An 11,679-nucleotide genomic window follows, 5' to 3' on the forward strand; every position below is an offset into this window, starting at 1 on the left:
CGCCTGGGTGGCTCAGTTGGTTAAGCGACTGCCTTCGGCTCAGGTCATGATCCTGGAGTCCCAGGATCGAGTCCCGCATCAGGCTCCCTGCTCGGCGGGGAGTCTGTTTCTCCCTCTGACCCTCCTCTCTCTCATGTTCTCTGTCTCTCATTCTCTCTCTCTCAAATAAATAAATAAAATCTTTAAAAAAAAAAAAAAAAAAGAATGACCTCCTTTTGCCAATAAAGTAAGTCCAGACACTGTATATATTAGACATCTGTTGATGAGTTGTTGTTCTTAAGCAGCTGGTTAGTTTCTATCTCAAGAGCACGGTAAATCATGTTGTTGATCATGTTTCCTGCTCTACCCTTGAAGTTGGAGTACTCGGAGACAAGTCTGTGATTGACACCTAGCAGGTATCCAGAACCTCCTGGCATGCATTGGGATGCTACCTCCTTCCTTGCTTTATTTTATACTCTTGTTGTCCCACTGCCTGCCTTGCTTTTTATTTATCTTAGCTTCACACAGTCCTTTCTAGACACCTTGTCCTTTGCTCTGTAAAACTGCCGATCCCTCTGTGTGGCCTACTGTCCCCATTCAGACTTCTTTTATTGTACCTAGAAAAATTTACTGAACTCAAGTGTTCACAAAACAGTACACCTCTGCTAGACCCTAGGCAGGGACCAGATCTTACTGTTCTTCCAAACCGCGGTGCCTGCTCTTGTTAAGGGGAGGAATGAATGAAGCAGTGTCAGATACTGTGGATGAGCCAGTGATTCTTTAAGAATTGGAAAATGACCATTGGACTTTGCAATATTCAGGTGATTGGTGACCTTTGTTAGAGCCCTCCAGGGGAAGGGTGGGGATAGTCTGTTCCTATCAGAGGGAAGGTGGTTGGGAGGAAGGATTGGGGGAGGGGAGAGGTGGAACAACTGGGAGAAAGGGGGTAGAAGAAAGGCAGACTAGGAGGGGGCAGAGGGGGCGGTCAAGTTGTACCACCAGCCATGGAGGACCAGGGTCTGTCCTGCCATCTGATGGTGTATCTCTGAGGGTAAGCTTGGCGTTCAGTAGTATGGATGAAGGTAGTAGGTCTTCAGCTTACGTTTACTAAGCTCAAGTCTTGTTTTGGAAAAAGTCTCTTTGCTTCATAGGAGCTCTTAACTGCCTTACCTCTTGTTTGGTGTTTACTGTGTATCTGCTTTTTGTTAATTTTCTTTTTAGGTGAACATATGTCTTATGATTTGTAGCTCTCGAATAGCAAACACATTGTCCTGTGCATAGTGCTGTTCAATAAATGCCTGAGGTTTTTTGCTTCAGTGCTTTTTGGTTTTCATGACATCTAAATTATAAAGTACTGATGCATCTTAAATAATACTAACGAATATGGACAAAACTATTTTGACTCTTCAAATTCTTAATTTTTTTCATATGAAACAAATTTGAAAATGTAGATGTGAAAAATCCACCCCCAACTCAAGACCACTGTTGTCATCTTTGATACAGGATTTGCTCAGGCAGCTTCCACTGAAAGATGCTCTTCCCTCCACCTTCTTTTTGTGAAGATTTACCTGAGGTACCACCTCTCCCACGTAGTCCTTCCTGATACCCATCTACTTAGCCCAGAAAATTGACTGATCCCCTTACTTCACTGTGCCCTCGACAAACTTTTGTTGTTTTACTATTCTCATCTGTATGTACTTCTGAACCAGCCTGGTCTCTCTTTAAAAAAGAGTAAAGTTGGTTTTTTTTGCTCTGTGTTTTAGAGTTGCAAAATGGTATCCTGATTATTTTTGTCTTAGCATTTTGTTAAAAGCATTTTTCGGTTTTATTAAGTTGTTTTTGTAAATGCAGTTTTAACAACTAATTTCATCTAATGGGCAGCTGTCCTTTGTAAACCTGGCTATTCAGGTTGTCTTTAATTTTTTTCAATGAAAGATTGTGACTGCCTGCTAAAATTGACAATGAAAAATAAGTCTCTTTAAATTTATGTTTAAAATATCTATTTCTTTGTTAATAAGGTGTATGACTGAGCAAAGGTATATTTTTAGAAATTCCAGTAAAATTATATTTACAGAAAATAAAAATAACTTCACTGGCATTGAAAGACTTTCTCCAAGTAACTTAACACCATTCAGAGGGTCCAGAGTTCAGAGCTCAAGATGTGTTGTCCAACCTACAATCGTATTGGTCCAACAGTTGTTACTGTGGTGTTCCCTGACTTGCAGTGATTCATCTTAGGATTTTCTTTCCGACTTTATGGTGATGTGAGAGCGATATGCATCAGTAAAAAGCATACTTCGAATTTTGAATTTGGATCTTTTCCAGAGCTAGTGCTAGGCAAGGGCAGTGAGCTGCGGCTCCCAGTCAGCCACGCGGTCACGAGGGTGAACAACCGATCGGCTGGCAAGCATTCTCTACCCAGACAACCGTTCTGTTTTTCAGTATAGCATTCAGTAAATTACATAAGATATTCCACACTTTATTATAAAATAGGCTTTGTGTCAGCTAATTTTGCCCTATTGTCGGCTAATGTAAATGACTGAGCACATTTAAGGTAGACTAGGCTAGGCTGTGATGTTGGGTAGGTTGGGTGTTTGAAATGCATTTTTGACTTAATATTTTAAACTGACGATGAGTTAATTGGGACGTAACCCCATTGTAAGTCAAGGAAGATCTGTAATCAACCTCATGTGATAAAAATAAGGTTCCTTGATGTTGGCTAAGTTATAGAATGCTGCAGAGGGAAAAGAAAGTACTAAAAAAATTGGATTTCCTGACCAGGTTAGCTATAATATAAGCAGATGGTCAATAAATTTCGTTTAAGGAAGTTTGCTTGAATGTGTGTAAGAGTGCTTGCCTAGAGCTGAGGACAGTTGTATAGTCCTTTGCTTAAGAAGGGGAGTTAGAAGTTACCTTGAATTTATGTTTTAATAGAAATGTGGGTACAATTTAGAGGTTTTGGGAGATTGCTGCATTGAGCTGAAATATATAGAGCATTAAATGAGTCAGAAGGACCTGGGTTCAAATCCTGGTTCACCTAACTCACAAACAATGAGACCATCCGCACAGTGGTTAACCCCATAGTCCTGCCTTGCTGTCACCAAGGCACCCTGGAAGTGCTAAAAGGAGACGAAAATGTGATCATGCCTGAAAACTATAATGTGTTGTATAAAAATAAGTTGTCTTAGTATTCCCAAACAGGCAGATGGCTCTACCCAGAATACATAGCCAATTAGGAATGTGGTATTTCTATCCTAAAAATGCCTGCCTGATAATTGGATTTTATATGGGCACTTTGAGCTTTAGCTCTTGAGGATTTAAATAATGTCATATCAGAAGAAGTATTTTTTGCAGTATTTTTAAATTACCTTCGCTTTTGTGTGTCTATAGTATCAGATGTAATTTAAACTTCCCACAAGTACAGCCACTATAGCTTTTTCCTTATATGTGAATTTTAGAAAATGAATGCTTTGTTGGTAAGTTATGCTTAAGATGCTTTGAGAGGGAACGTAAAAATAGAAATTTGGGGGTGGGGACTACTGAATATGATTTCTTAAAGAATTGGGTAATCTTTGGAAATCTCTTGTAATGTGTAAAATCGTTTAACTGTAAGTTTATATAAGCCTATATCTGTTTCATAAATCCACTTTAGCCTTATTGGGTGCAGGTTCTCTGAAATCCCCGAGGAGGTGGTTAGCGGATGGATTGTTGAAGGACAAAGTAGGCTGCTTAAGTTTCAAAGCCTAATGCGTTAAGGGAGCTATCCATTGTTACTGCAGCCTCGCACCCAAGTTCAGTTCATTGACTATGAACTTGCTCTGCCACAGAGTCCGAGTCCGAGCGTTCCCTGAGTCGACTGGAAGCTGTGACTGCGTGCTCCTTGGAAGAGGAAGGAGAGCCCTTGAGCAGTAGAAAACACAGAATGTCAGAAGGAAAAGACTGTGGTGGTGGAGATGCTCTCTCCAACGGCATCAAAAAACACAGGTAGGATGGCCTTGAAACGGTTACCATTGCTGACTTTTTCTTATAAAATACTTCTCGTTCATGAAGAAAAGCATGCCTTCTCTTTGTTTTTCCCCCCCGCTCTGTGTTTATATTGCTGTTACCACCTCAGAGAAAGGATTTAGCTTAAGTACTTTGTGCATTTAAGAGAAGAACATCATCTGTACTTATAGGAGCAAAGCATACAACTTGGTGTTAGCAACCATGGTTTCGGGGAACATAAATCCTTTAGTTGACAATTTAGCTAGGCTCTTCAGAACTGGCTTTTGCAATTGATGCTGGGCTCCTCTTTTCATCATACATCTTTTATGACTCTGCCTCCCCGTGCTATTTTAGTTTCTGGTCATTTGATCTTCTTGTTGGTTTTATTAAGAGTGGATGGTAATATTGCCTGCCTGTTGATACAATTTAGTTACATTTAAACAAAGACTTTTATTAAGCTCCAGGATTTGTTGAACAGATCCATTTTACACTGTCTAATAACATTAGTATCTTTTTATTCCCTTGATGATTTCATCCTAGAGATTGTCCCAAATTCCCGAGACCCAGCAGACACCGAGCTCCTGGACTCTGCCCGAGTGTGCACACACAGTGTGGCACGAGTGCCTGCTGCTACTTGTAAAATAGTTGATCAAATTACAGGTTAAGGATAGATGCTGGTGTGATTGTAAAAAGTACTTTGTGGGTAAGAACTTATTAATGGTTAATTTCTACAAGATAGTTTTTGTTTGTTTAATACTTGTAGGTTGTGTAACTCCCACTCCATTTCTGCACCACGATTCTGGTCCCAGTTGGTCTCAATTATTGTTCTTCCAGGAAAAAATGTACATATCACTTCTGATTTATGTGTATTTGCCCCTTGCTAACAAAATGGTCTTAGTGTATGCTTATTTTGAAAACATCAGTGAGTTGCAGGTAACGAACTAATTAAAACCAGAGGGTGTCCTCTAAAAGCACTTACCGACCGAGTATACTATGTGCAGATAATGTGGCAAGCAGTGAGTGTCTTTCCCGATTGCCTTCCGCAGTTTCTGTCAGCTCCTTTGGGAGCCCAGGGCTAATAAGTTCTTTGTAGGACATGAAATCCCTAACAGGAAACCTGGCAGGCCTACCACTCATAAGTCCTGATGGTCTGGTGAGAACACAGGTAAAATCTTTTGATGTGAGAAACCTACAAATAGCTTAAATAATTGTTAAAATAGCAGAAAGAGCCACTGTGCTCAGACACTCTCCTAGCCTAGGGCAGGAGAGGCATTTCTCTACTGCTCTTCAGGGCCCGGGAGCCCTGGTGTGTGTGCTTTCATCATAACCGTAGTTACTGTGCACTTGACAGAAATGTATTCTGCTATATTTGTATATTCTGTGTTGCGTCTTAATTAGTCAAACCCAGAATGGTAAGATGAGAAAGTTAAGGTGGAATTGCTTAAAAGTGAAATCAGGGCAGGTCACTAAGAAAAACTACAAAGGAATGCAGCTCTAGGTAGTGACCTCACCAGAAAAGTTAAACTGAACGTGAGCTGCAACTTATTAAGCTTGTAAATGTGATAAAATACTCTTTAGTTATTTAAAAGAAGGCAGTTTAGGAAATTGTCAGCAGTTAGGTATATGGGGAAAACGTAACAGTTTCTTATTTTAAAAAGTAATTGTTATGGTTTGGTTTTTTTTAAAAGCCCATCTTTTGCATGAAGTTCTTTCTAATCAAATAAACAGAGCATATGTCATAAATAATTTAAGTTTCATTTTAGAATAGGAAAGTAAGTGGAGTATTCAATGTTATCAAATCCCTCTTGCCTGTGCCCTCAATCGTATTATAAGTAATCTGCATTTATAATGGGCACTTATTGTGATAATATGAAGAGTAATTTGAATCAGTAGTAATTTTGGTGATGTTTTTAGAAAAGCAGATATAGAGGCGCCGGGGTGGCTCAGTCGGTTAAGCATCTGACTCTTGATTTGGGCTCAGGTCGTGATCTCAGGGTGGTGAGATCAAGCCCCGAGTTGAGCTCCGTGTTCAGCGCTGAGTCTGCTTGTCCCTCTCCCTCTTCCACTCCCCTGCTTGTGCTCATTTGTCTCTAATTTGTGAGAGGGAGGGAGACAGCAAGCAGGGGATGGGGGGAGGGCGTTGAGTTGCTTTGTGGAAAATTAGCCTACACCATGCTATAGTCAGGTTTATATTTACAGGGCTTCTTATCATCTTGGCTGTGTTCCATAGGATCAGTTCTCTCCTCTTGGACTAATTTATGACATGTATTCAGAGCTCTAATCTTTTAGCTTGTTAGCAGTTTGACCCAAGTTGTTATGTTTGATAAAAATGCGGATATTTATTTCATTGTGTCTCTGGATTTGGTATAAAAGATACTAATGTAGAGTAGATTAGAGTGTGAAACATTGGATCCATGTTATGATTCTGTAAATGTTATTTACTGTATTAATAGCATTAATAAATAAAAGGAGAAAAACATACCATCATCCTGATAGATAAAAAGCAGGGGCGCCTGGGTGGCTCACTTGGTTGAGGGTTGGACTCCTGATTTCGGCTCAAGTCATGATCTCATAGGTCATGAGATAGAGCCCCATGTTGGGCTCTCTGTTCACCATGGAGTCTGTGTCAGATTATCTCTCCCTCTGTCCCTCCCCCTGCTCGTTCTCTCTCTCTAAAAAGAAATAAAAAAAAGTCATTCATGATTAATAAATAGCAAACCACAAATAGAAGAGAACCTCTCTGATCTAGTTAAAAGTTACAAGAAACAAATTACTTAATGAGATATTAAGCACAGTAATTATAGTATCAGGAGTAAGACAAGGATGTCTGCTGTCATCTTTGCTATTCAGCATTATTCGGAGGCCATAGTCAGAGATCTAACATACCCAGGAGATTTAGAAATAAACAGAACCATGAGTATCTACAGACAAATTGGTAGAGGTGGTAAGGAAGTTTGGCAAGGTTGCTTTTATACAAAATCAGCTTCTTCCATTTCTGTGTACCATCGACAGACAAACTGCAGCTAAAACTGGGAGGGTGCATATTGAGAGTATCTATTAAAAAGTCTCATACCTAGGAATAAATCTTAGCAAAAAATGTAATATTAAAACTGACTGGGGCGCCTGGGTGGCTCGGTCGTTAGGCGTCTGCCTTCGGCTCAGGTCATGATCCCGGGTTCCTGGGATCGAGCCCCGCATCGGGCTCCCTGCTCGGTGGGAAGCCTGCTTCTCCCTCTCCCACTCCCCCTGCTTGTGTTCCCTCTCTCGCTGTGTCCCTCTCTGTCAAATAAATAAAATTAAAAAAACAAAAACAAAAACCTGAAAGACCTAAAACTTATTGAGAAGGCAAATACATTGTCATAAAGATGTTTTTGCCAAATTGATCTGCAGATTTGATGGGAGTTTAATTAAAATCTCAATGACCTTTTCCTTGGAAGTTGAAACATGGATTCTGAAATATATATTTAAGCACATAGGGCTTTGAAGAGCCAAGATAACTGCTCAAGAACCAGGTTGGGGGAAAGGAAGGCATTTGTTCTACCACATGTCAAGACTGATGGTAAATCTTTAGTGCAGGATTGTCCTGGAGGCAGACTGACCTGTAGAACGGAAGTAAAAGGTCCCAAGACCCACCCATCTAGGAAACCTGGTGTACAAGTAGTACTAGCATAGCAGGTCAGCGAGGGGAAGAATGGATTGTTAGGTACATGGTCCTGAGATAGTCATTTAATGGGCACCCTCCAAAAAACCCAAAAAGGAGACAGATCCTTATTTCATACACATGAATGTTAATAAATTCTACATGAACCAAACACTTAAATGTGAAAGAGTAAAACTTAAAAACTTTTGGAGGGAAATATAAAGTATCCGCAATTTTGAAATAGGGAAAAATTTCGTACAACAGAAATGTGATAGGGACTAAATTTATATCTGATTCAGTTAATGTATTTATATTGATCTATTTACTTGAATAAAGCCTTCTATTCTTTAGTAAATGTGGCTACGAATCACAAAGGTTTATTTTGCTGAAATGGCAGATTAGGACTCCAGATGATCACTTCGTTTACCCTTTATTTATCCTTCGTGACTGCTTTTAGAATTGAATTATTAGGTCGCCAGATAACAGCTGTCTTCTATTTAGAAGAAGTCATACAAAGAATATACTGTCAAGTTGAAGTCAAACCCTTAAAGAGATTGAGAACAAGCTAAGACAATAACTTCCAAGACTGAGAAAATGTTGTTAGTGATAAAAAAATTATTCAACTTTGAATACATCTAATCACTAGAATAAAACTAGAAATCTCCTGCAGTTACAGGACAGATTATCTGCTTTTAGACTTGATTAGGTCAGGGCACAGCGTTAGTAACAAGTCACCCCCCCACCCCCAGATGTCCTCTGGTGCCCTGCACAGAAGAAATACTCTGTCAGGAAATGTTTGGGGTAGCTCCCTATTATCACGTAGTGATCAGGGTCACGTTAGCAGGAGTCCAGATACATCTCTGATTTTCAAAAGACCCAAGAGTCGTGGAAGAAAAAGCAAGAGCCTGCCCAGGATTACCCAGATTTGTGGTAGGGCCTGTCGGCTGGAGGGACCAGTGGTTCCAAGGACACGGTGAATCTACACTCTCAGCCTTCTCTTTGTCCCAGAGTACTTATTTACTCTGGAAAGTAGAGAGCTATAATTTTTTTTTAATTAAAAAATTTACAATGTAGTATCACTAAAACACACAGAGCTACTATGGGGCCTACCTTTTTAACAAGCTGGACACAAGCCTGTCTCAGTAGCCTGAGAGAGCAGAGTGCTAGAGATGGAGAAGAGCGAGAAACTCCAGGAGAAGCAATAGAGAAGGAGGATGCTTGACCTTCAAAGAGAAGTCGAATTTGGGCCAGGGTACTGCTGAGTGCTTGGTAGGGGGACCTGGCCGTCCTGGAGCTGCAGCTGGCTACTGGGGGCGGGGGGGGGAGTGGGGCAGTGGAGAGCAGACCCCTGGGACAGATCGGCAGATTGGATGCCCCACAGGCCACTCCGACTACATGGGACACCCACCTCTCCAACAAAAACACCTTCGGGGATTCCTGGACCAGTAAGAACTTGGCAAGTGGGGGCTAGGCACCCAACAAAAAGGGTTCAAATGCAGAAAGCTTATCTAGAACTAACAAGCTGTTAGGCCAGGGAGTCACTTGGAGTATATTAGAAAGGAAAAGGCAATGACCAGTGGGGGTCTAGATTCATGATAATTACCTCCCCAAAACTTATTGCCAGAAATTACTCTAGGAAAGCTGAGACATCTTTTCACAGAATTCGCCTCTTTCAGCCCTAGTTTAAAAAGCAGATAGAGGAGTTGCTCTTTTAAAAGCAGGTGCTGAGGCTCACAGGACCACCTCCTTGCCCTGACCCCTCTTTTCAGAATATGCTGGTTCTCTACCATCCTCCAGAGGTGATATGTGAAAGTGTGGATTGGGTTGCATAAATCTCTTGTGGCTATTTTTCCTATCTTTGGTCAGAGGGAGCCCCTCTGTGTCCTTCTGACAGGACCCCAGTTATAATTTTTTTTTTTTAGGTGTAATTTTAATACAATAAGTCAGTTGTCTCTGACCACTGCTTTGCTTTCTGATACAAACAGATGTTTCAGGCTTATCTAGTATGCTTCCTGCCCCATATCTAGAGTTGGCTTTTTCTCTAAGGAGCCACATTTCATTTTAGTGGGAAATAATATTTAGCTATAACAATTCCTGTAGTAAGAATGTTCTGTACTACTGGGTTGGCCAGTAGTTCTCAGTCCTTTTCATTGGAGAGGGGTGAGCCCCTGCCCCTTGTAAGGAAAAGTGCTTCATGAATTCATACCAATATATTTACAGTTAAAATTTTAGATTCTAGGGTTTTCCTTCTAATTCCTTTGATTTTATTTGCAATATATGGTTCCCAATGACATTTATATAATGTATAATTACCTATTTGCTTTAGTATGTGAGTTTCTTTCTCACACACACACACACACACACACACACTCATGTAGAAATACTGTTACTAACAATGTGGTTGCTGAAAAGAATTTCAGATTTCTTTATAGTTCCTTTTAATATATTCCTTCTGGGATGTACAGTCAGTGTTGTGTTTGAAGGTCACTTTCTGTGTGGTTAAACTACTAACTTGTTACACAGATAGGTTCATTTGTTTCATATGCTTTCAGGTTTTAGAGATTCCCTTTTGACTTAGGTTTTTTAGAGTTAAGTGAAATACTTATATGATTTCGAAGTCAAAATACAAAACAAGGTATGTTTAGAAAAATCTAGTTTCCGTCCTCCCCCTAAATGTAATCATTACAGTCTCCTAATTAGTTTTTAATATAAGCAGTGTTAAGATATGTTCATATTCGGGGCGCCTGGATGGCTCAGTTGGTTAAGCGACTGCCTTCGGCTCAGGTCATGATCCTGGAGTCCCGGGATCGAGCCCCGCATCAGGCTGCCTGCTCGGTGGGGAGTCTGCTTCTCCCTCTGACTCTCCTCCCTCTCATGCTCTCTGTCTCTCATTCTCTCTCTCTCAAATAAATAAATAAAATCTTTAAAAAAAAAAAAAGATATGTTCATATTCATTTTTTTAATTATAAAAGATACTGTAGAACTTTTTTTTTTTCACTCAACATATGCTAATTTCAATTCTTTTGGTCTCACAATCCTTGATATTAATCAGTTGGGTTATTTTTCTACAATACTTAAAAATTGCATATGTGTATGTGCCTACACATGCATATTTCGAGTAGAGATGATTCTCTTTAAAATTTTTAATTGGTGATACATGCATGTGCTTCAAAGTTCAGAAATGTAATCGGGCATATTTCATAAATTTTAACTCTCACTTTTTAAGCTAGCCATGCCCCTTCCTTTCCCCAAATGAAATCATTATTGCATTTAATATATTTTCTTCATACATACAGTTCTTGACCCTGCTTTTAAAAAAATATATATATAGTTATACAACAAATGTATTTTGTTGAATAATTGCCCCTATTCTATTCAAGATGCTGAGGTTACAAAAATGAACAAAGTCCTCGTTCCTATAGAGTGTCCATTTCTGAACGGAGGGAGGTTTAGCATCTTTTTGTGTATTTAAGGTCTATTTGTATTTCTTTTTCTGTGAATTGCTCATATCCTTTGCCCATTTTTCTATAGGAATGTTAAACTCACCAATTTTCAGTGCTCTATAGTATCATTGGAGAAACTAGCTTTTAAATGTAACATGGGCTGAAAATATTTTTTTCCAGGTTTCCCAACAGGAAAGATAGTTCTTAGAATTTTTAATTCCTAACACATAGTGGGAAGTACATTTACTAAAACGCTTTAATGACACTGCTAATCCTATTTTTGTTTCTGAATTTTACACACATATGTATATATGCTCTTTGAAAAAGTATTTAAGTGAATTAGAACAATGTAGTTATTAAGAGCTACCTGGGTTTGAATCCCGTATCTACCACTTTTCTGACCTAAGCAAGTTATAATTTTTTTTGAAACTCAACTTCCTCATCTGTAAAATGGATGTAATAATAGGGCCTACCTTATTGGCTTATGATAATTAAAGAGATAGTCTGTATAAAGCACTCATAGTGATTTTTGTCTAATTAAATGTCAGGTACTGGTAAAGTAGAAAACTGATAAACCCTCGGCAAAAACAGGTAAAGGGAGTTGTTTTCTTCCTTTCTTTTTTTTTTTTTTTT

The 11,679-nt window shown here is 39.4% G+C and overlaps 1 protein-coding gene across 1 annotated transcript in view; it reads left to right on the forward strand.

Annotated features, from left to right (window-relative positions):
• The first annotated feature begins 3,697 nt into the window (after nt 1-3,697).
• Nucleotides 3,698-11,679, forward strand: part of LOC102747589 (oxysterol-binding protein-related protein 1) — a 70,694-nt gene continuing 62,712 nt past the window's right edge. Inside the window, exon 1 of the mRNA XM_081801476.1 lies at nt 3,698-3,963. Coding sequence (XP_081657602.1) covers nt 3,902-3,963 — 62 coding nt within the window. The 5' untranslated portion in view covers nt 3,698-3,901. The remainder of the gene's footprint in view (nt 3,964-11,679) is intronic.

This window comes from Leptonychotes weddellii, chromosome 13 (assembly GCF_054177405.1).
Source record: "Leptonychotes weddellii isolate Sample4059 chromosome 13, ASM5417740v2, whole genome shotgun sequence".
Taxonomy (NCBI): Eukaryota; Metazoa; Chordata; class Mammalia; order Carnivora; family Phocidae; genus Leptonychotes; species Leptonychotes weddellii.